The sequence below is a fragment of the Lepeophtheirus salmonis genome, chromosome 2 (assembly GCF_016086655.4).
Source record: "Lepeophtheirus salmonis chromosome 2, UVic_Lsal_1.4, whole genome shotgun sequence".
In the NCBI taxonomy this organism is placed as follows: Eukaryota; Metazoa; Arthropoda; class Copepoda; order Siphonostomatoida; family Caligidae; genus Lepeophtheirus; species Lepeophtheirus salmonis.
In genome coordinates, this window is record NC_052132.2 from 19,777,934 (window position 1) to 19,804,241 (window position 26,308).

The 26,308-nt window shown below is 30.3% G+C and overlaps 2 protein-coding genes across 3 annotated transcripts in view; one reads left to right on the plus strand and one right to left on the minus strand.

Moving 5' to 3' along the window:
- The first annotated feature begins 1,399 nt into the window (after positions 1-1,399).
- Positions 1,400-13,043, plus strand: LOC121132381 (uncharacterized). Its single transcript, XM_040727774.2, has 6 exons — positions 1,400-1,441; positions 4,889-5,040; positions 8,507-8,824; positions 8,885-9,008; positions 11,598-11,806; positions 12,353-13,043. The coding sequence occupies exons 1-6, from the start codon at positions 1,411-1,413 to the stop codon at positions 12,836-12,838; spliced, it is 1,320 nt and encodes a 439-aa protein (XP_040583708.1). The 5' UTR covers positions 1,400-1,410; the 3' UTR covers positions 12,839-13,043.
- Positions 13,044-23,929: 10,886 nt separating this feature from the next.
- LOC121132382 (ribosomal protein S6 kinase alpha-5) overlaps positions 23,930-26,308 on the minus strand; it is a 32,356-nt gene continuing 29,977 nt past the window's right edge. For both annotated transcript variants that reach the window (XM_040727776.2, XM_040727777.2), the window contains exons 6-8: positions 25,887-26,279; positions 25,593-25,811; positions 23,930-25,483 (exon numbers count right to left, since the gene is read on the minus strand). In XM_040727776.2, coding sequence (XP_040583710.1) covers positions 24,776-25,483; positions 25,593-25,811; positions 25,887-26,279 — 1,320 coding nt within the window. In that variant the 3' untranslated portion in view covers positions 23,930-24,775. The remainder of the gene's footprint in view (positions 25,484-25,592; positions 25,812-25,886; positions 26,280-26,308) is intronic.

Below are 26,308 nucleotides of genomic sequence, written 5' to 3' on the forward strand. Positions count from 1 at the left end.
TTCTTCAAAAATAAATGATGCAAGGTCGATATAATATAAATTTAATATATTATACAAAATAAAAAAGATTACTTATAGTAAGTGATATTGTTTTTTGAGTTTTCAAGGCTAAGATAGACACATACACACATTCCTGGTTTGACAAACATTGTATATTTGTTTGTTTTCCATTATTTTTTCCTTATCTTTGTGAGTTTATTTGTTTGTTTATCAAATATCCAACTGTTAAAATAATTCTCTATACTTCTTCAATTTATTAATTTCCCCAATAAGTCTTGGTTTATTAAGATTTAAAGATTTTTGAAAAACGATTCTTTTTAAATGGTTCAGACGAATTTTTGATAAAGATTCCGTATGGAATAAAATACTGGAACAAACGTTCCTTGAAATAATGGAACATTGCACAATAAGGAGAGAAAGGTAACGGATCATGCAAAATTTTATGGATAAATAAGAATATAAGCCCATTCTGGGGGGAAGGGGAAATGAGGCAATTCTCGGGGAATTGGCGGAGAAAGTTTTAGAAAGAATGGAATGGCAGGAACCAGTTTTAAAGAATAGCAAATTGGCATATATATCTGATACATGAATCAAAAGAAAGATATCGTTTTTGGGAGATGTTTCTAATAAAAATGATGAATTTGCGGCAAAGGAGATTTTGGAAAGAGACATAATTTTATAGAGCGTTGTTTTTAAGAGAAGAGAAATTGGCCCTAGGAATAGTTTTCTTAATTGTATAAAAATGATAGGGAACAATAGGCTGAGAATGTTTTTAGTGGGCAAATCAAAATGAACTCCATTTTTAGATCAAATAAAGAAGAAGATAGATAGAGTTTGGTTTAAAGCCTCATTCGGGGATATAATCAGAGGGCTTAATAGGATGATAGACTATTTAGTATTTTGGATGAAGTACAGAGTGGTTACCAACTTACTAACATTGGATGAGAGAACATGTTTCTTCTGTAAGCAATCACTGGGCACATCCCGACATATTTGGTTGAGTGTACTCATATAATTAATATAATGGACCAAGGGATTCAGTTTTTCCCCAAGTTTAAGTTGAGACTTGAGCATTAAGATTTTGTTATTTTTATACTGGCCCATAACAAGTAGAAATAAATTGCATAACTGCAAAAGTACAAGTTATGTTATATAAATTTAGATGCACAAGAACATCATTGCCTAAGGGTTTTACTATAATATTGCAGAATATTGTATTTAATAATTCAAAAAATTAAAAATAATCTTTTTATAAAATAATATGTGGAAATATAGTTGTACCGAGCTACAAAAAAATAAATAATAATATTAATGGAACGAAGGAAGAATAAAAATTCCTGAAGGCGCGCCACTTGTTTAAGGAAGAAAAAAATTCATGAAAATCAAAATTACTGATCAGATGAATTGAAAATGCGTCTTAAGCAACAGGATATTCTACTATGTAAGTAATCTTTATAATTAATAAACATTTATGGTTTTCTCAACCATTAGTTCCACTTTTTATATATTGACTCAAACATTTCTCTTGTAATACCTATTTTGTGCATTGGAAGAAAAAAGATTACAAATTTGATCTTCTTGTCGCATCTCCCAAACTTTTCTCTACAAAAAAACCCCGAAAAATAACCCAAAGTCAGAGATTAGTTAGTAGTGTCGTTCAGTATACCGATACTATAGACAATATACTATCCTAGTATTGTACCGGTGCTTACAGGTCTACTACGTCATAAATACACCTATCTGCCGTAGATGTAATATCTCAAATTTCTTACATACTCTAACTAGCAAAACGTCCATAAAAAAACATGAATAAGCATTTTTTTAAATAATAAAAGCCCTGAAATTTCTGATCTGGCCTCCACTCCAAACAAAGATCCTGTACATGCCCCATCAAGTGCTCTGTCATTTCGGTTCGATATTTTTAGTACTTTCGCTACAAAAAATATCAAATGTTTTCCATCATGCTATAAATATTTTGCCATTTATACAAAAATCGACACTATATTATATCGGCTGTCGATGTTGCTGTTTTTTTCTCCCTTTTCAGTCTTCTGAACGTTCTAAGTAAATGAAATCTAGTTAATAGGCTGTGAATAATTATTATTAAATAATTATTCCATGTTTGAGAATAATTTGCTATCTACTATCAAGTGATTTTAGGACTTTGTTTGCTTCTTTTGGAGGAAAGGTTCCGAGACATAATAAAGATAACAGCATAATTAGTGATGTTTTGATGGCTCACTTTCCGATCCACGAGTTATTTACATTTTAGAAATATTCACAAATTTCCAAAAATTAATATTGTAATCTGCATTCGAAACCACAAATTTTAAATATTAATATTTTCCTTCATATTTGTAACTGTATAACTACATTTGAGATATTCTATGCATAAGGATATTAGTGTTGAGACTCGGTTCATGAACAATTCTTGATTTTGGATGGGTCTTAAGTGATTTTTTATGGGCTGATACTTTGACTCAAATGTAATCGTTTTTAAATCCTAAACAGATTTTATCGGTTTCAATATAGACAGATTTTATCTCAAATGCAAATTTATGAGTTATACAAATATTATTTTTGCAAACACAGCTTACTTTATGTTAAGTTATTTTGTCAATGTCCAGCATTTCCAAACAGTCAACCGCAGTCATTAACAATTCATCAATAAAATAAATCTAGAACCAATTTTATATGAGTTCGATCCTTACCAATTTTTTTTTTTTTTTTTGTAAGACTGAATTTTTTTTTAGGACAGCTTACGACCAACATTTTCTTTGAAACGGGTTCAGACTAGAGGTGTATTCGGTCTGGGCTCGAGACCGATAGCCCGCCGTCCGAATTTCATTTTTCCAAGACCGAACTTTTTATCCAGATATTAAGTTATAATGTAAAAGGTTATATAATTCCTTTACAACTAACCGATGACGTCATCTTTTATTTGCTACTTTATGAAAAATAAGCAGATATCTTCTTTAAATAATGTATTTAATATTGATTTCATAACGAACATACATTAAACACCTAAAATGTCTAATCAACCGAACTCCAATATTAGAAATTGAAAAAAATAGACGTGTTTGTAAGATCGAAAAGTCATAAACACATTTATATAAGTTTATCCATATATAAACCTTTAAAATGAATGCTCAAACCCCGATCCATCTCTAGTCAAGACCAAACTTATTTAAAGAGACCGAAATATTTTGGTCAACTAAAAATCCTAACAGCCATAGACCGGTCTAAGATTTTCAAACCCAACCCCAACACTAATGGATATTATCTTCGTAATCTTTCCATTATTAAAAAAACAAAAAACAATAGCATCCTTGGACTATCCCAAATTTAAAACTATGTACGATTTGTATTTACAATTTTCTCAATTTTGCTAATCGTATTTTCTGATATTCAATGATATTCACTGCATTAGAATTTTAAAAAACCCTAAGTTATAAATATATTTTGTTCCAGAACTGAGCATATTCTGAAAAGTATATTTTTTTTCATTACTCTTTTTATTGTGTCTTTTTTTTAATTTAATAATCTGGCAAATCTTTGATTTACAAGTTTCAGCATCAATTTTAAGGAGCAAAAATGGAATTTTTGCCCCTCTTGAAAACTATTTCAATGTCCAGATAGGACATTTTTTTTTCTAAGATATCCCTTTCAAAATATGCTTTTTTATAAAATTAAATAAATTTAATATTTGTTTGTAGGTGTAGGAAGAAAAAATAGAACTAACCTTTTTACTTCATATCCAAATTGTAAATAGGCATTTTCGACTATTATAGTTAGAGCTGTAAAAACTATAACAATATACAAACGATATTTTTTTTGTATTGCAAACTTAATAATCTTTTTTTATATCCTCAAAAGCTTTGATGACTACTGTCTTATTCTTGAATAGAAAACATCTTACTATAAAATATTCAATAGTCCATCAAAGACGAAGAGTAACATTGAGGATTTGCTATGGAGTTATAAGTGTAAGACCTTGTTGGACTCGTTGTAGAATTGAGGATCAACATGGGAGTAATTCAGGTTAATGTCCTTTCTAGATGCGGACGAGTTTCTTTGTTTATTTTCATTATCTTTTAGCTGTTGAGGCTATTCAAATGAAACATCATGACAGCTAAGCTACTCTTCTCAAAAAAATCCTTCAAATAGTCAGAATTACTATGTTTTTTTTTAGGATATGGGCAGCTCATGTTATTAAAACTCTAATCATAATCCAAAATGGGGTTTGATATTTTTTTAGGAAGAACATTTTTAAACAGGGAAATCAAATACTCTTTGCTAATGTTTGTCAGCTATTAATATTCAGATTTTTTAGCTCGAATTATGTTCTGCTCATTGATTGTTTTGAACTTGAATTCACTCTCAACAATTTCATACTAATTTTAGGCATTTTTTTTTTTTTTTTTTTGAGACGAAAAGGTTGAGAGATAAATGGAAGATTGCTTGATATGTACCATGGGTTTGAAGTATTAAATATATACATTGCAGCATAAACCCACCTTTAAACTTTTTTAATATATGCATAAAGTGTGTAAGAAACTTTTTTTTTTTTTTTTTTTTTTTTTTTTTTTTTTTTTTTTGCAGTTCCTCAATAATTTGTTGTTAAATTATATCGGTTAATAAAGATCTAGACTTATGAAAAAGATATGTTGGTTAATATTTAATCCATTTTTATAACAATAAAGATTTTTTTTAAAGTTGCAAATAAATATTTTTCTTACAAATAATATTTGAAGGCTCTTTCTACTTTTGAACATTATCTTATTAATTAAATCTTGATTTAATTTCCTCCTTTTAGAAAGTGAATTCTTCTTATATTTAAATGTCTCTTTATCTCATATATTTAAAATGTCTTTGATCTATTTTACAGATATGTTTCTTTGCATAAATATATTATGTCGTCGACATTCCTTATCTCAGACTAGAAATCAAGTTCAAAAAGCGATTAACAAATATTTCCAGGAATTATCCTCCACGATGGAGTCTCCAGATGAAGATTTGTCTACTACCTTTTATAAACAGGTAAAAAAGCTTGTAAAAAAAAGGACGAAGAAAAAAAAAATAACAAAAAAAAAGATATTTATGTTAGGCTTTACGGATGTGCTATTATCAATATCCTTATAAAAATCGCAAATAAATTGCCGGATTCAATATTTTTTTCTTCTGTAATGTTCCTTTAATTGGTCAGATGGAGTTGCACTGATTAAGTATAAGTAAACATAATGGTATGTCAACTACTCCATCGGAAGAAGGAATTATCTAATGTCTATGTACACCAGATATATTTCCTTCTGTAAGAACAAAAAAGTATCGAACCAACGAACATTGAGCTTCAGAGATTAATTTCTCCCGAGCACGCTGTGCATTAAGCTATAATGGATTAAATAATTTCATAAATTTTCTATTGATAATACAAAATTTGTCAAAGGAAACTTTACTGTTCCGACTCAATTTGATCATGGAGTACAGACTATTTTAGAGATAAAATAGTAGAAAAGAGTAAGATGGAGGATGGAAACTTCTTAACTCTTTTTTTTTTTTTTTTTTTTTTTTTTTTCAAACTAGGGATACAGAAACAAATAAAAACTCTTTGATAATTATTTTATTGTCTCAAAAATTTAAAAAAATCTAAAATTAAGAATTTAATTCTTTTTTTTTTGTTTCCGTGTTCGTTGGAGGCGAGCATATCCTTTTAATTTCTACTACTTACAAGAACATCTGCTAAAGGACATGTCGACTGAAAGGGGTTATGGATTCTACGTTTTAGAGTAAAAAATAGGGGCCGGCAAATTATACATAATGTAAATTAAATTAATCAGGCTACTATACCTCTTCCCTTACAAAAATGATGATGTGACATTGGTTTTCTCCAAATTACAGATTTAAAAAAATGAAAATGTTCTAAGAATTATATTTTTGACAAAATATTATGTCAATTATGTTAAATTTTATATTAAATACAAAAAAAAAGTCCTTTAAACGATTCTTCTAACTCTGGATATATGTAATTTCGATAGAGACAGAAATAACTAGCTAGTCATATCTCTAATCCCATTCTTCCCTTAAAAAAATCCAAGACCCGCCCTTGGCTTTTTAGTCCATGCTCCCTGCCAATCAGAATTCCTACGGGCTTTCCTAAGTTACTTCCTTTTTTATGCTAAAACTTGAATCCTAATTCTCAAAAAAAAAAAGATATTAAGCACTGATGAGTTAAAAGATTTTAGGAAAAAGAGTTTGAGGGTCATCTATAGCAAGACTAAATCAATTCATTAAACTCGATTCCAAGTCGAGTAACGATTTTTTCCCTTAGAGTCTGATTTAAGGCAAGACTCATTGTTTAGTATATTCCAGCTATTTTTTAAATTCGCCTCATTTTCAGATAGTATCAACCTTCAAAAGACAGCTGTCAAAATTTTATAACAATCTTTTTTTTATTTTGTGAATTATTATGCTAAGTATGACGCTATTTTTGTTTTTCTTAAACAATGGATCAAAAAAAATTTCATATTTTAATTTTACACTGCTTCTTGATGGGAAAAATACCCTTCAGTCTAAGCAATGGCTTGAAAAGTGTTATTGTGATCTAGGGCAATCTTCCACGGTCAATTTTTCCCAGAGCAGTTTTCCTAGTACCAACATTAATAAATACCTTAAGAATAATTGATTATCTCATTGTGCAAACTTTTTTCGGCTGATTTGAACACATTTTTAAAAATTTGGACGGAACGTCAAAATTTATGTGCGATACATAGAGTTATAGAAACATGAGCTTAGACGAGTGCGAGACTTTTTATATTTGCAACCTAAACAGTGTTGTTGTTTTTTGTTCGTTTTTGTAGCTGTTATAATTACTCTTTTTTTCTAGATGAGGATTTGTTGCAAAGTTATTTCCTTCTTCTTACAGCTGATCGCAGCTAAAACAATGAAACGCCATGACAGCTAAGCTACTATCCTCCAAAATATTATTACCATTGTCAGAGTTACCTTGTTGCTCTTCGATTTCTTTTATAGCACACCGGGAAGTCATATTTGATACACCCCATCCCCTCTATAGACAATCCTGATTTTAGAACTTAGGGATGGACAATTCATTTCAGAGATGTTTGCCATATTATAATCGTTAAATCTAAACAATTCTCTGTTCAAAATAAAGAGATCTGTGATTTACAGTTTCCTTGTTATATCAAAAATAATGTTCATTCTTTTTGTTCATCAACTATCACAAGGGATGTGAAAATTGTCCAAATCTTCTTGCGCATACATTTAAAAAAAAGTATAAGTTAGTAATCGACAATGTATGTATAAGTGCTATTATTAATTATTTATCTCTATTTTTAAAATTCAAACATATTAGCGAGTAGGGAGCACTGTACTTTAATGTGTTACATTTTTCAGTAGATATGTCGTCTATTAAAGTTGCCAACATATACATTTCTTGTTGATTTACACTCATGAGGAGTTAGACAATTTTCCAATCTCTAATTATCACTACCACAAAGATTAAATTTTGATATGTTATGCCTCATAAAACAGGGAAACCACAATCACTGAGCACATCTTAGATTTCTTAAGTTATTAAAACCATTTAGTGAACAAAATATTTTTTACTGATAAACCAAATACTAAAAACTATCAAATTTACAATTTTGACTCATATTTGAAATGATACAAAAAATCCAAAAAATGTCAATTTCGACCCAAAAATCCAAATATGACAAGAAAAATACCAAAAATGCCAGGAGAGGGCTCAAACTTTGTCAAATTCAGTTTTTATTGTCCATAGTAAAAACTTTTTTTGCAGCGAAAAAATACTATCCTGATAACGGAACAGTATATTGTATATTAGGATGCCTCTTAAAAATCAATGTTGTGCTTTACTTGTTTCGTCCTATAATATTTTCCCTCTCTTTATAAAACTTTACTGTGCTAAAATTTTTAATGATGTCACTGATCTCAGTTCTTTCATCTGTCATCTAAATTCTGAAATAGCTGGGATTATAGTAATTTCGTTCAGATTTCTTTTTTACCATTAAAACAATCCCCTAGTTAAAAGTAGGATTAATAAAACTTAGGTAAAAGTGTTTTAAAATATTAAAATTCTCTATTTGCTGGTAAAAAAAATGGGACCACTTAAAAAAAATAAAAATGGTACAAAAATCCTTGGAGGTGCATATTAATTGATGCAAAACAGTTGCAAAATAAAAAGAGCATGTGCAACAACTGTTTTTCTTTATCTAATCAATAAACTGTGTTTCTTATCTACAAAATCCCATCCTTACGAATAACTACTCACACTTAGTAACAGGGCGATTGCAGATACAAAATAAATTACAGTTTGAACATTTTTGTTACATATTATGCTAAATAAGAGTTAGTATGCTTCCTATTTGTAATAAAAACATTTAAGGGTGAATCTACCAAAAGATGGGAGGATCTATTAATTACTCTAAATTGATTAAGGCTAATATTTCTTCTTCTTCTTTTTAAGAGACAGAGTAATAAGAATACAAATCTACGTGGATTAAAGCTCAAATATCGAAATTTCTCAGAATTGGATCTATATTTGGGTGGAAAATCCAAATACTTAACGAGTTTCCGACCCTTCCTGAAGAAAAACATGGATTTTAAAAATCTTGACGAGGAACATCTTAAAGTACTTTTGAATGAAGTATTTAACGAGCCTAGAAACCACATATACAACAAGGATTTAAAAACTTCTGTTGGACTACTCATTGGTTGGATTTTCGCACAAAATGGAAGCATTGTTGGTGTTCAAAATTTTAGTCCGAAGCAGTTTCTTTATCTTGTAAGTCTACACAACTTTGAAAAAGTCTTGTTCCGTCGGCTCATAACAGTTTGATTACAGTTTGGAGGAAAGGAAGTGGAAGGACTCAACATTATATCGATATTGCCAGGAGCGTATTGGGGCACACCTATGGACAAGATTATTGTGGTAGGAAGTCACTATGACACTGTAGAGATATCCGCAGGTAAATTTGTCAAAAAATAATAGTATGTGGTGTGAAAGTGAAAACCTTGACAGACATCAATTTGCTAGACTATCTGGATATTTATTTTTAGCATCAAAGTAGGTCAGATATGAACGAGAATTAATTAATACATGCATTTTTAATCAGGTTTTTGAGAAGTATAAAAAATCAAGTCTTTTTTACATGTCATTTTGATTGTATGTTTTTTCTCTCTTTATAATAATCAAAAATAATTTGATTTTTACGAACATTTAAAGGTAAAAAAAAAATTCAATTTACGTCATTTAAGTGACATATTAATTAATCTATTTTTCAAGGCATAATGCAAATGCCCAAATCAATTGGTAATCAGTTAACTTTTCAAAACAATTATGCAATCATTGTTGTAAATTGGTTCGCAGCTAAACAAAAGTTTATTGGAATTTAACCAATCAACGTTCATAACACAGATTAGGGACGGGGAGTAATCATAAACATTGATAGCAGACAAAAAATATACTAGGGTTGTATTGGTCCTTAATATGAGACTTACAATCAACTTACAAGGCATTATTTATACTAATATTATAGTAAAGTATCTCCGTTTACCATTCAAATATATTTTAGTAAAACGTTAAGTATCTTTAAAAAACGTAAATATTTTCTCATTATATTTGATTTAGGCCTATTTAAAGTCTAACTTAGGGTTATTACAGTTTTAATATATTAATTTATGATCTCTTTTGCGCCCAAATCGTATGCGTCTTTAAAATTTAGGAAGGGACGTCAAATTTTTGGGACCGATACACCCCTATAAATTAAAATGTAAGTTTTTGTGTTTCCGAAGTGACACCGTCGTGTATATTATAACTGAAAAATTAAATTCAATTTGCTCAGTTGTTGTTGTTTTTTCATTCAAATAATTTTCTTCCAAAAAAATTTAGATTTGTTTTAAGAGTTGGATTCCAGTATTACATGAACTCGAAAATACTAAACATAAGTAAAGACGATATTTTATTCAAGATTACTCGAACTCGTCAAAAATATATTTTAAAAATTTACACATAGTTTGAACTTGAATCACGGAAACTCGAAATATTTATATGAGTCTCGAGTAATCAAGTATCTAATTATTTATTTTCGATATCAAGGAATATCTAATTATTCCTGCAAAATATAAATTTATAAATAACTATTTAAAATAAAGGATACTGATTGGTACAAATTTACAAATATTTTTAATGTAATTATTTATAACAAAAAAGAGGATTAGCTTCATAACCTACAGATTATAACAATTACACTCGTACAAGTTACAACGAGTTCTAGGGCTTGCCATACTCTTTCAGTTTATAGCTTATAGTTTTAATATTTTTATGTTATAAACATTTTGTTTTATTTAAGAACATAATAAATATTCCGTGCCCTTAGATCTATGAGTTACTTCTTGATAAAAAACTCGAGTCCCATCTTAAAAACTCGAAGTAAAATATGAGTATTATCATCTTACAAGAACTCAACTCGACTTTGTTCAACCAAATCTCGAACTTGAGAATCTTAATTTGAATCCAACCCTTATAACTACCAATAGTTTTTAGTCCATTGCTCGATTCAGAAACATGTGGATTGATATTTATTAAGAAAGAAAAATGGAGGTTGAAGTGTACTATTGCATGATTTTATGTCGTGTAAGCCAATAAATTAACCTTAAATGAGACTAAACTATAAAAAGTAAATTATAATTAATTTACTTCTAATACTGTTTGTTACTCTCGTACTTAAGTGGTACTGGAATACCAAGAGAATAAAAACAGTACTATACAAAATCATCATTTGAACCGATACGTGCAGTGTCATTAAGTCATAAATAAAGTAAATCCCCAAGATTCCTGAGCTAGCAAACATCCAGACTTGTAAATACGTGGTGGTGACATGCCTTGTCAAATTTTTTGAAAATAAAATGTTTTCGGCAATTATTTTTTGTGTTGTCTTAACAGTTTGAAATTTACAATGTTCTGTATTCAAAGTTGTGTCCTTCTTAAAGATTTTTTTTTTTTTTTTTTTGACAAAATGATCAAAAAGTTATCTGCTTGTCCAAAAAGTTGTCCATTCTTTTTTAAAGTTCAATTTCTAAAGATAATTTTATTCAGAATAAATTTTGTAACTTCCTAAAAAAGTAACTCGTAAATTTTTCAAATAAGATATTTGTCAAATTATGTCTTTATGTATTTTTCTAAAATTTTATTTATCAAATTTGGCATTTATAAAAAAACAAAAACATTTTGTCAAATTTGGCATTTTTTAATATAACAAAAATATTTGTTGTGAAGACTGAGGAATAGAAAATTCATTTTTCGCGTTACCAATTCTAAAAAAAAATATGGCAAGCTAAAAAATACATCCGATTTTTACCACTAAATATCTTTGTATCTTGACAACACTATTTACATCAGAAAAATAAAGTACTGTGTTGTAATGTTAGTAACTACTATTAATTTATACATATTTTAAGAAGAGCTTAGATTATAACTTTTAGTAATAAGTAATATTATGGGGGTTTGATTTAAATAGAAGCTTTGCTAAATTAAAATATGTTTCTATACTATGAAGGCTACAACGATAATGGATCGGGAACTACTGCTTTACTCAAAATTCACCAAAATTTATCAAAGTCTAAAAAATGTTCCGGAGAAAGAAGGTTTTCCATAATTTTTGTTGCATTTGATTTGGAAGAATATGGGTTCCATGGATCCCATGCCTTCGTTGAAGAATTCTTGAAACCACAGATCATTGACAAATTTAATCAGACGGATTTCCAAGTAAGATTTTTTTCATACATGCAAACTAGCGCGGAAAGATACTCATTCGCTGACCTGAGATAAAGTCTCCTTGGTGTCTGTGATACCTTTCCCCCAGAAAATATATAACGGGTAACTAATTTTAACAAGGTTAAAAAATAAAATAACTATTGTTTATGCATTTAAAAGTACCATGTTAGGTCTCATTCTCGCGCTCAACAAAATGCGGATCCCTAATGTTTAATTAGATGAATGATTTATTAAGTACTTTTATGTTCTAGTTATATTCTCGCTCCCACCTTTCCTCGCGTTCGTACACAAATCACATCTCTATGAATAAGGTCTCACTAGCCAACGATTCCTTTTAAAATATATTCACAATCTCAGATTGGTGATGTCCTACTTAATTACAATTAAGACATTTAAAAAATATTATATTCAAAGTCATTCTTGAAATATTTAGTCTATTAGAAAATTAGGGAAACGCTCATCTAAAATGATTATATCAAATATTTTTTTCAGCACTAATACATAGATATGACACTATTTTTCATTTATCCTTTGCAGTTTGCATTCATTCTTGATTCCATTATGAACTATAACAAAACTGAGGGATCTCAAAAGTTATACAATGATGCTTCATCCTCTACTTCAGCTTACCACGACTTTGTTATGGGTAACAAGCAACGTGGAGACTATATTTCTTTAGTTGGCCGTGGAAAAGAGGAGTCAGCCTTGATAGATGAAGTCAAGAGGGATATGAAAATTAAAACTACAGGAATTATTCTTGAAGACCTAGATATTACTTCTATGGATAAACTAAGCAAGCATTTCAATTATCTTCGATCAGATCATATAAAATTTTGGTTTGCAAATTTAACAGCCATTGCTGTAACAGACACTGGGAATTTACGAGGAATTATGCAAACCTGCTACCATAATTCCTGTGACCATCCCTCTCTAAATACCACTGGAGTCCCATTTGCTAATATGAATTTTCTGAACGGAATCATTGATGGGATTACGAATATGATTGATAAGCATTCATGCTAATTGTTGCAGATCCTTAGACACATTCATTTTTACAATATATATAATTGTATTATCTGTAATTCTACAGATATTTTGGCTTTCACTTAAGCTATAATTACGGGTCATTTATTTATTTTATTTTAAGTTATAAAAATAATATTTTAATACTACACAAATCTAAAAGAATAAAGTTGAAATCTTCAAACTTAGATTTATTAACAATAAATCAATTTCATTTCATTTATTTTCAATAAATAAGAGGTAAAGTATGGCGTTATCTCGCTATATACTGCTTGTTATCAGTTGTCGATGTTTGAACTTCGTTTCCCATAATCAGTGTTCTGAAAGTTGATCGATTGAATTAGAATTAGTCCTTGTTAAGGTATGAACAATTTTGAACAAATATTGAATAATAATTCCAGTGTTAGGAATAATTACCTATCTACCATTGTTAATTCTTGGTCCAACACCGATTTTTTTCCCCTCACCTTTTGTTATTATACAAGTGAACTCCTGAGTAGTATTGTATCGGTTCTTATTTAGGACGGAGGAACGCGGTCCAGTCCAGCCCCGTCCTTTAAAGAAGATACAATTGATCCGTTGTGACGTCAACGATGGTGTTTTTCCTTTTTTTTTTTTATTGTGTTATATAACACGTCGTTACCTTTATTATCATGCAACCGTTCATCTGAAAAGAATCAGAAAAAGACTTGAAATCATCCGGTAGTTAGCCAAAGAAGTCAATCATACAACTACTATTTATATTCGCGTAAGATAGCCAAAAATTCTTCATATAATAATAGAATGGGCAATATATACGGTAAGGGATCAACAAGAAATTGTATTGCTGTCCTTTTTTAAACTGAGGATAAGTATAAAACATCAAGGGACCAAAGTACTTCTTTGAGCTTCAGCTACACACACTCTTTGTTAAAATGATTGATCAACTCATATTTTATAGTATGGAGCTGTGAGTTGTATAAGTTGATCTAAATGCTTCGAGATTTCGTTCACTTTTACATTCCAATTTTCTACAACTCTACACATATTTTTTAGGGAGGCAGTATAATGTATACTTTCAATCCTCCTGGCATTCAAGACCTCTGTCAGAAGGTGGTGTGGGATTCTCATTCTTCTGGAGGTCATTACAGCCAAAAAGAAGTCGTTGGCGACGAGATTCATGGACTTAATGAGGTCCTCCTTGATTTTTTTCTACAAGCTGAACAGAAACTCCGGATCACTCTTTAAATTGTGTCCTCTACTTCCTACTTTCCACGAGAAGTCTTTTCCATCATTCCTCTTATTAGCTACCTTGAAAAACAGGATCCTGGAGCACTTCAAAATGTCCATAATCCTTGCCACCTCAACTTCAGTATCTTAGAGATCTGAGATGCACTGTCAAATTGGTTTCTTGCTCACTAATGAAACGAGATGACGAAACGTTTATTATAATTTATTTATGCACAAAGAATGGCCGAACCAGAATGTCAAAAATAATAACTAAACCTTCCTATGTTAATGTAAAAATTAGCATTAATTAACTGTCCACGTTTTGCTCCCCAATCCTGTAGACTTTTTTTTAATATTACGCCTACGCCCAATGCTATTTCTTAGATTAAGTATCTACGCTCAAAAATGACTTAAAGATAGCATAGACACAAATGTACATACAACCTTAACTTTTTTAATAAAGACACCTTTGTAGTTTAAAAATTTGGGGAGTTTCGTCGTTGGCAGGATAATTTGTTTATGACGTTGCTGCACCGCAAGAACCGGTTAAGCTATACAACCTTCTTTTTAGAATAGACATTTTATCATCTAATTGTTCTACTAACATTCCTTAACCGGCTAACATCTAGTTAACCCTTTAATCGAACTAAATCTACTTAAATGTACATAGATTTTCCTTTTATCTCTACACATAATTAAAATTTGACTAAATAGATCAGGGGTTCTCAACCATTTTTCTCCAATTCCTCACTTTTTAGCAAGTAACTCTCAATTTTCCACCGCGTCACATGTTGGTTAAAAGCTTTTAACTATTAATTGACTTCGAGGAACAATTGTATTCAGATGTCATAAATAATATCATTTTTTTTAAATATGTGAATAACTTCCCCCCGTTTCTGAACATTTTAAAATTTATCTTTCATAATATATGTAATAGTTGCCATGACAGCCATGACAAGGTTTGTATTAACTATAGTACTTTACTTAGACATTATATAGACAAAATAAACAGAGTTACCCTAAAAAGAAAGTCATTTTACCAATTTAATAAATTATTGAAGTAAATATTTGAAAATATTTTAAAAAAATTGTGGAAACGATAAAAAAATGTCTTAAAATTATTATGTAAGTACAATAATCAATTCGTCAATTTGGAAGAAAAATCATCCTCCTTGTTCGAAGCCAATAAAAGGCCTTAATATTCCAATCGTTGATCGACTTTTAAAACTTAACCGGATACCAACGAATCGTTAAACTATTAGAAACTTTATTTTTCTATTCAGTAGTGAAAAGCAAAGAGAAGATGGAATCAAAATTATGATTACAGATACAGAATTGCTTTGGAACTAAATCATTGATTTCCCTTTCTTTAGAAGTCTTATTAAAAAAAAACACTCAATTTTTTCATCATTCTTAGTCATAACTACAAAAATAATATATTTAAAACAATCACGACTTCCCTATTTCTATTATTCCGTGTTATCAACGTAAATGGAGAATGAAATTGCTCGAAAGATTAGGAATTCTACTAGAGACGGATTAAAAGTTGAGGCAAGTTTGGTTATTCTACAATTAAAGAGGCATCTTTAAAAATAATACACCCAAGAAAACGACCCAGACCAATAATCTATACTCATTCTTCACAACTAACTGTCTTTGAGTCTGGCGATTATTCTTTGCCTGAGTGTGATACAATGGCCACGTGAAAAGTTGAGCTTATTGTTGTTGTTTTTGTCCTTTTGCTAGACAGTTGTACTATCTTAGTTACAGTTATGAGATTTCATCCTTAATTCTTGGGCAGAGTTGTACACTCGAATTTACAATAAATCAATTTTTATGAAATTGTTGACCTCACTTAGGTAGATTATATATGATAAAGTAATAAAGAGCTTGAACCCCCATTGGAAATATGATAAATTGATGAATGACAGTCCTAGATTGTATTTAAATACAGAAAAGTCTGTAAAACCTAGGGACATCAAAGTTCAAAAACAGAATAATACTTAAATTTGAAGTTTATAAATAAAAAATAAAATTAAATGATATACTTGATTTTTGTTAGTCAAAATCATTTATTTTCATAATTTATTTGAAATCCTTAAAATTATAAAAATGAACCCATATACTCGTATATAAGCATTTATTCAAAACTTTACTTCACGGTTGGTAGGAGGAAACTTTTTATTTATTTTCAAAAATACTAAGAAATTCCTTTAACTACACATAGTTGATCCTCGTTTGTGAGTGGTTTCACATAAATAAATGAAATGTCATACCCCTCACTTTTATGTGGCCTAATAAAATATTGGTACTGTTGTTTTCTTTAAAGATCACTCTTAAATGTACAAGTTTTTTTTCTCCCATGACGTCATTTTAACCATTTATTCAGATCCCCCTTCTTAAATGTCCTCTTTGATCAATTGTTTTAGTTTGATCTCCACATAATATTTAAATGGTAAAGTTTCTTCAAGAAATAAAACACATATTATAGGTACCTTTATTGTTTGTATTTACATAATATTACAATAAGAATGCACTCTCAACCTATTCTATAAAAACTTTAAAGAAAGGTAAATGTCAGTTTCCACATTTAATATTGATAACAAAATGTAGATTTCATTTCTATAACATTTTAATATCACAAGTGTATGTATGTATATACAGAGTCCAAATATAAAAGAAAAATGCCTTCAAGGGCTTTAACAACAATTTAAATGTCACATCTACCTCGAGCTTTTGTTATCCTCTCTTGTTCTTTTTTTTTACTTCTTGGGGGCAATAAATTTATAGGATTGTTTTAATAGGGATTCGGGTCAAATCAGAGATTGCCTGGTAATTAATATTAAAATTAGTGCTTAAAAAATCATGTGCTCCGCCTGTAATATGTCTAATAGAATTGAAACGACTTTTCCTCCACTCTAAATGCACTGATCAAATGGAAAAATTGGACAGAAGATAGCTATATGTGTGCATGTTCTAGTCTTATGTACACTACTTTACTAAATTGGGAGTAATGACGTCATTAAAAAGACGAAAATTGCCCCGGGATTTACTGTATATACTTTTTTAATTGAGAAAAAATCTATATTAATGAGCAAAGTTTGTCGGTCTTTAGAGAACTCATTTTTAAGTGTACACGTTATATCTTAGAATTCCATGACCATCCGATCTAAGAAATATCAATGCAATATCAATATTATCAAAAAAAAATAATATTATCAAAAAATAAAAAATCGAGATCAATTATACACTGTATGAGATGGTTGATAATAAAAAGGTTTTATATATCTTAACACAAGACGGAAGTACAGGAAATATTACTTAAAAAGAAGTACTTTAGTATTTGTGTTTGCAATTTCGTAGAATTTTGTAATAAATATATTTTTAATTTAAATTTAAATTATTTTAAAATTAGCACACACCCATAATCACTGATCTGGCATCATTATCAATCCATGTGCAATGAACATAGTGTTTCAAGGGATCTAGGAAGAATTCCACTACGGAATATTGCCATCTGCAGAAAATTTCCCGAAATTAAACAATATATGTAGTGATTAATCTACCAATTTTTCTCACCTACAGATGGGACAGATCCAAGGATCCGTAGATAGTTTTCTAATGTGCAGAAAAAACGTTCAACCCAGATAGCAGCCGTCGAAGCTGCCATTATAAAAAAGTATTGGGAAATTGTCAAGGATATTCTATGGTTATTGAAGCGGGGGTGGTGGTTTTTAATCTACATCGAGGCAATAGATTTGTTCTGCTTTACCTGTTGACCTGAAGTAAAAGCGATTATCCATGGAATTATTTGAAATGACGACATTGTTTTTTAACCTATCTCCTGTTCCCTCAGTTTTTCGTGAATCTCGAGTGAATTTTGATTAAATTATGAGGCTTATTTTATTGTCGCTCATCTGCAGATGAGGAAAATTATCTACGGATCCTTAGATAGGTTTCTGATGAATCACAATTAAATGTAGTATAGTTGTTGGCAATTTGTCTGCAGACATTAATTATCCGTAAACGTGTTTCAAGAGTACTGGAACTCTAATTCAATTATTTATATAGTGAGGATTAACAATGACATTTACAATTAAGTAGAATATAAACAAATATTTTATAGCTCATTAGACATGACACATTACATTATTGCATACCTTCATTATACATAATATGAAACATATAATTCATTTTACTCTCTTTCTCTCCCTCTCTCTCATACTTTTGGCATTGATCAGTAAGAATTGCAACATATTATGCACGATAATAGCACAAGTGATTAGATGTTTGTAGTTATATACTTTAAAAGGGAAATGTTTCTGTATTTTTTAATTGTATTAATGTACCTTTAGAAATGCTCGCTATAAATAATAGTATAATCATAGTCATTTTTACCCCAGTACTATGTACGAACAAAAACAGATTGCTTAGCTTTTGGACATTCTCAAAACGAAGATACATATACGTACGTCGTATCCTTGAAAACTGCATCGATATTTGATATTATTTGAGACAGATTACGAAATGTCTGTAATATGAATTTCACTTAGGACCGACCCTTCATAATAATTATTCCTCATTTTTTTTTTTTTTTTCAATTATTGAAGAAAAAATAATAGTATATAAGATGTACAGCAAAAGATGAAGAATTGGGGGCGAATTAGTCATTTACATGATAGACATAAGCATTTTACACATACCTCACTGTGTTACCTTGTTTACACAAAAATATACAATGTATTTTATTGTTTCTGCTTTTTCTACCCTTATAAGAAATGATGAAAATCCAGTGTAGAAATAGCATATTAAAAAAAAAAGAAACTGAGAATCAATATGGTAACCCTTACAGTTTTAAGAATATTTTGGAGGAGATAAATCAGAGCCCTATAAAAAGAGTTACGATACAAAGCAAACTGCCTGACGTCAGCTGACGATCAGCTTTAATAAATTTGTTACCTTATTAAAGTCTTATTCACTTTGAAGAGGAGAAAGTAATTTTTCCAATAAATCGACCTACAACTCCACAATTAGGATAGACATGCCTTTTCTATTTCAAAATCTGGAGACAAAATCCACGTGTTTTTCCTTTACAAAGGATACGAGTATATCACAGAAATGGATACTATTAATGAAAAGGGTCAATTCAAAGCCTTCCACTCATTCTCGATTGTGCTCAAAGAAATTCAAAGGAAGACAATTCCAAAGATACGACCCCTCCAACTCGGATGGGAAAGCTCTGTTTTGGAGCTTTCCCTACCCTATAGTTAATTTTCTTATTAAACACTATATTTGTATTCAGCGGTACATATATTTACGAAAACAAAGCAAAATTATAAAAGAGGGTTAAAAGTTCAGTAGTTCTAATATGTTCATGAGAGAAACATCTGAATAAATATTTTTCTAAAAAAAATCGGTTTTTATTTTAGTATCATCTTTTTCCTTATAAAATCGATTTTTTTTTGACTTTATGAGTTTATAAAATCAAGTTTTTTTGGGACTCTTGAAACTAAAGCATTATTCAGTTCATTTAAGATTGAAAATATTGGTATTTGTTGTCAGTTTTTTTTAATTACAAGCAATTGCTTCATTTTCCACTGAAAATTAAGGAAAATTTAAGAAGACTAGAATATAATTATAATTCCAGTTGCTCCTCTGACAGAAGAAATCAATAATTAAAATTAAATTTATAACAAAAAGTTTATAAAGCAACAAAAATTTAAAATATTGTATAAAATAATTATCGAATCTAATTTATAATTGGAAGTCCATAAGAATAAATATTTAATGAAAAAGATAATTCCTTATTGCCCTAAAACCTTTATTTAATTTATATTTCAGTCATTTATAATTGCAAGCAAATATTTTCTGTGAATATTAGTTTTCATATTTATTGAGTATATGTATAATAGAAAAGGTCGTCTTAATCTTATGTTAGTACTCGTCATGTTATGTAATTTGAATTAGTTGCTTAAACTAAGATGAACGTATTATATTTAAAAAAGAAATTAGTTTAACATTTAATAATGCTTTTATTAGGTTTGATCTACTTTCAATGTAATGAATTTAAGTTGTTTAAGGCCTCAATTGTAGTTCCATAACGTTGGTGTAAGGTGGTGCTCAAGTCTATTGTTGCAACTCTTATTATGGGACTCTGAGAGAAATAATAATGTTCATGATGTTTCATTTGATGAGCTACAATCAGCTGTGAAAAGGGAAAAAAGGATATAAACAAGGACATTTGCTAGAGTTACTCAGATGTCAATCCAAAATTGCACTCTTAGACCAAAGAGAACTTACAATTATAACTCCGCTACAAATCCTCAGGTTTACGCTCCATCTTTTAGGAGCACACACGAAGGTTCAATCAAGTTTTGAATATAATTGAATTTATTTACGAAAGGATGATGAGAAATGTCATTGCAGGGAGATTCAAAGCTTAAGGCATTAACTCTTCTTCGTGCGGGTCACACTTTGAAAGAGGTGGCCAGGCTTAAAGGAATGGCTTGTAAGACCATCTTAAATGTTAAGAAGAGGCAAGACCACAACAAGACCATAGAGAGGAAGGAGGGCTTCAAAAAAATCCCATAATTAACGCAGATGCCATCAAGGACGATCTTGAGCTGGTTCCCGGAGGGTTACAGGCTTATAACAGCCATATACACCCACGTTTTCAAGGCCAACCTGCTCCCCTGGGCCGTTGGAAATTTCTCCCACGGTAACGTTAGGGCTCCCCCTCGCACTGCAAAAATTACTCAGATCTTTTTAGCCAACAAAATCGATTTCTGGGAGTAGAAAATGTGGCCACCAAACAGTACGGATGTCAATCCCTTCGACTTTACTTTCTGACCGCACATCCAGAGGAGGGCGTGTATCACATTGTTACCTTTGCATCTTCTAAACAACTTTTCCACAGTATTGTACTAATCATCATCAAAGCAACTTTCCCTTACTGCTCTCTCACGTGCATCATCATTATACTGAAGAAAACTTGCCTTTTTTTCTTGGGTTTCTAACAACGGAGGTACTGATGTGTGGAATTATGATTTGGAAAATAAAAGTATATCTTACCATTTTTGCCAGTTTCTTGTGCCCATCTCGTTCTTTATGGCAAGTAATCCTCCACTCCAAAACCTCCCTTGATATCAACAACTTAAAAGTCTTCAAGAAACACAAGATTAAAGGAGAAGAAGGATAATTAAACGGTTCATAATTCAATTTGGACGTAGTAGCGTTATTTGTGCCTTGTAACATCCCTTTAAATGTTCTGGATCATCCCAATTTCTCCAAGTTTATTAAAAAATATACTGGAAAAACTTCTCCAGGTTGATGGGTCGTTAACAACTTGGTTGTGGAAGTATGTCAAGGAGTTTTGAATAGAATAAAAGAAGATGTGGAAGAAAAGGATATTTTCGTTGCACTAGATGAGACAAGAGATCATCAAGGGCGGCCAATGATGGCAATTTTGATTGGGCCTTTGGACTGTCATTTCTGTGGGAGACCTTACCTTAGTGACTTGATTGATATTCAGATTGCAAACGCAAACAATGCAAAGAAGATCGTCATAAGCTCAGTTTATAAGATATTATTGATCACAAAATGGAATGAATGTTTTGTTATCATTGTTTAATTTTGTATATTTAACATAAATGTATGATGATATATTTTTTTGTATGTAGATTATATTTAATTAAAGCCTTCTTTTTGTAATGGATTATAAATTATTATAAACTCCCTACTTTATTAGGATTTTTGAGGGTGTAACAAAAGTATTTAATAGCAAAATGTTTAATGAAGATATACCACGTACTTAGACGTTTTTTATCCGTTACAGTAGATTTGATTACAATCACACTCCATGAAATTGTAATTCATTATGAACCATATTCTCAGAATAATAACTAATGAAACTACAAAGTAGAGTATTTCGAAATATATTTGAAGTTCCAAGTTTAAAAAAGAAGGCTTTAATTAAATATAATCTACATACAAAAAAATATATATGTATTTTTTTATTTTTGCTGTTTTATCTCTTATTAGTGTATCCCATATTAAGACTATAAATATTTATATATATCCTTTGCTTCATTATGTTCCCTCATTCACATACCCTCAGTCAAAAACTAATAAGTGATGGCTGAACTTCTGTAGAATCAAGATGCCTAGAGACAAGGCAGCACGAGTGTTGGGTCGGTCTGGACGGAATGGCCTGACCAACTATCCATTGGTCTAAGCTAAGTGAGTCGATGAACCGCAGTCGGAAGCGATAAAAATTAAAAAAATAAAACATGTTACGTCACATAACCTTTTTTAAATAGTATTAAAATAATTTATGTGTTTGTGTGATGCAGGAAAAAAAAAAGATAAAGACGCATTTATTTCAAAAACGGAGACAGTCTTTATACATAAAATAAAAGTTGTTTAGAATTATGAGTTACGTATATGGGGCTGACAAGACCACATTCTTGGGCTCTGGAGGCTAAGTTTTATTTTTTGCAAATAACTTTACTTTTTTCATATAACAAGATCGATTCCCCGTGTTTCATAGTTTTGTTTAAAGAAATGTTGTATACAAGGAGGTTTTACAATAGAAATTTAACTATTGTATAGTTATAGTTTATAGTAAATCATTTTAGTTTATAATTTTAACATAAAGAAACTAAATATAATTAAAATCTTTTTAAATTTTTATTCGTTATCTTTAAGATTGCATGTTCGTGCTAGTTTGATAATAATTCATTTTGTTTCTATTTCCAAATAGAATATTCTTATGTCGCCGCAGGCCGGTTGTACAAGCTTTTTTTTTTTTTTTTTGTTGTCTACGTCTTCAGTGCGCTGACCAATGCAAGACCGAGTTACGTGACTAGGTTTTCATTATTGGTTTATTTTTTTGGACTGACTGAGTGAATCGATCAGGTGATCGACTTTGCTCGATGATTGACCGACCCAATATTAAGCAGGGAGCAATGAAATATTGCGAATGTATATAAACATTGTCTTTAGGGAAAAAAAAGTGATTAAATATTTAGGAGCCACGGTTTTTAAGGTTAACTGAACTTGATAAAAATCGTTTATTTGGTAACACTGATTATAAAAGATACTGAGACGTCGTGACATGAAAATTATTTCTTAAGAAAAGTGTATAAAGGTATTCATGTTGCAGGAATAATGAAAAGAAGAAAGGGATTGGCTGGCTAAGAACATGCCTCACAAACTGAAATTGATTAAATTGAAGATATCAAAATTTGATTTAAACTTGACATACCGCACGATCAAATTTACTAAACTTGTATATCATATGTTCATGTAAAAATTGAAATAAATATCTATAATATTAATTGCTTGTTGGGACAGCTTTTCAGTGGTTTTATTTGACTCATTAAAAAATTGTCTTCGGTTTTTCATTGGAGTAAAAAACTTATATACGTTTTTCTGTTTCATCAAAAAAATCCCAGCTTGATTTTGTTATCGCCACACATGTATGAGTAGAGAATATTCATATATTGCCCAAAAAGTACTTTAATAGCTCCTTATCTCGTCCGCCATCCCACACTCAACCCGGTGATAAATTATGTTTATATTCCATACCTCAAGTCTGACTGTTACAGGAAGAAAAAATGATGACTGACATAATATTTTGTCTCTTTGTACCTAGCGAGAGCAAGAGGTAAATAAACTGTAATGTTTCTCCAAAAAATCATTTCTCTAACAATGAGGCAAGATGGAAGATGAACATATTGAATAGACAACTTTAAACCTATCAAAATTCAAAGTGATATTTTCCCCACAATTTATCTGTTTGTTACCTCTATCATAGTACACCGGTCTATTCAAAAATTGCTCATAGCTTAGCAAAAATACAATTTTGTTTTCTTACCCAAATGATGATACGACAAATTTTATTCAGATTTTAAAATAAAAATCAATAATAAGTAATAATTAATGTAAATTTCCTCGTTTCAAATATCACTATTCTTAAAACACATAATATTATTAAGATCCAAGTGGAACACAGCATTTAAAAGGATTTAAAAAAACCACTAATAAGTGTTGAAGACAAACAGATGATACTCGTAATATAAGTGTACCAATGTACCATGTAAATAAATATATTTGATTAATAATGTAAATAATAATAATAATTGTCTGGTGATAGATTTATATAAAAAGTGATTTTATAGAGTGATAAAGAAAAATTGGTGCATGTGTTCATATGGAAATTCCTTATCAAAAAATGTATCAATTATACTATGATAAGAAGGGAGGGGGAAGTAGTTTATAATAATAAGTGGAAAATATTTTTTATTTGCTTTCGAAAGGTCAAAAATTCTAAACTTTTTCGTATTTGTATGAAGATATATTATTAATGGATTAAATAACAAATATATTTTCCGAATTTTAATTTGACTAAAAAAAATTAACAAATAATAATTATACTAAAAATTCTTTTATATGACTTGCATCGTTAATAATAAATATTTTTTTCTTCCGTAAAGTAACTGTGATTATTACATATTAAACTAGAATGAAATGGATTTAGGTATAATATATATATGTATGTAGATATATGTATAGGGGAAAAAAAACTAAATTCAAAGAGAACAAAATGGTAGAATGCTTCTGACTTTAATAATGTTTGAATAGGTAAATCGGTATATAGGTATAATTGTATGATCTTAATTTCGATAAATTAAAACATTAATAATGACGTATCAGAGTGGGTGTGTGTTATTCTAATACAATTGTAGATGTTCTTTTAATAGTCCGAATTTTCTTGATCTCTTTAAAGTCTCGAGGGCTCTGAGGTACTATGGGTGATGATAATTGGTCAACGTTGTTAGGGGGATCTACATCAAAATTCAACATTTTCCTTTTACGTGATCGGGTCAGCACACCTTTAGATGATGTTGTTGTAATTAGAGACTGCGTGGATTGACCAGAGTGAGGAGGCTTAACTGCATTAACAATGCTTTGTTGCTGTACTGCAGCAAGATTTTGTTGAATTTGTGAAAGGCTCTTGAGATACTCCTGAAGACGTCCTCCATGAAATGATGTGGACTGCTGCTCCAGAGATATTGAAGATCGAAAAAACCCTTCCCGCGTAACCGTTCGAAATGCATTGTAAGTACGTTTAAGCGAACGGTCAGAATGAGTTCCAGAAGATCTTAGAACGGACGGTGTAAGGAGACTTGCATTTGATGATGAAGTAGTTAAGTGTATCCAAGATGATGATATTAAATTTTCAAGATTTAACCGTTTCTTTGGGTCAACAGTCAGCAGCCCTCTAGTTAAAGCCTTCCCTGCAGACGAAACGTATTTCCAGGATTCACCCTCCATTCTAAACTCTCCTTTTTTTATACGAGATATGGTAGCAGAGGATGAATCATCCTCTCGATGAGGATTCGCAAATGGAGAACGTCCACTCAGCATTGCAAACTGTAAGACATTCAAGATATGAGATATTAGAAAAATGAGTAATATATTTATAACATTCATCTGCATATTTAATAGAATCAAAGAATATCAAAACATAATTTTGTATTACCAAAATTACTCCTAAACTCCATAAATCACAGCTTTGGTCATATCCATCTGAAGAAGAGGACTTTGTTGCCTGCTCCAGAACTTCCGGTGCAGCGTAGCTTAATGTAAAGCAAGGGGTTCTCATTCCAGACTCAGAATCCTTTTCAGGCTTTAATCGAGCAAACCCAAAGTCAACAACTTTAATTTCTGCATCATCAGATGCATCACTGAATAGTAAATTCTGAAATAATAAGAAATATGAAAAAATCTTTCGCAAGAGAGACAACTGGTTGTAGGTAGGTTTATAAAGGCATACCTCAGGTTTGAGATCTCTATGAACAACTCCTTGAAAGTGCATAAAATTTACTGCAGAAACAATTTTTTTCATTATACGTGAAGCCTCAGTCTCATTGAATTTCTTCTTTTGTCGAATCTTACGTAATAATTCACCTCCAGAGAGGTATTCCATAACCATATACGTATGAGCCTCATCTTCAAGTACTTGAACAAGTTCAACAATGTTAGGATGCCCTTGGCAAAGTTTTAACAATTTTATTTCCCTAGATACATCTATGCGTTTACTGACAATCTTAACTGCGTATTCTTTTCCACTTAATCGATCAACACATCTACGACAAACAGAAAAACTTCCATCCCCTAAAATTTGTTCCTTTAGATTCATATCATAACGAGCAAAAAACGGAGAGTTCTAAGAAACATAAAAATATGTCAATAGGT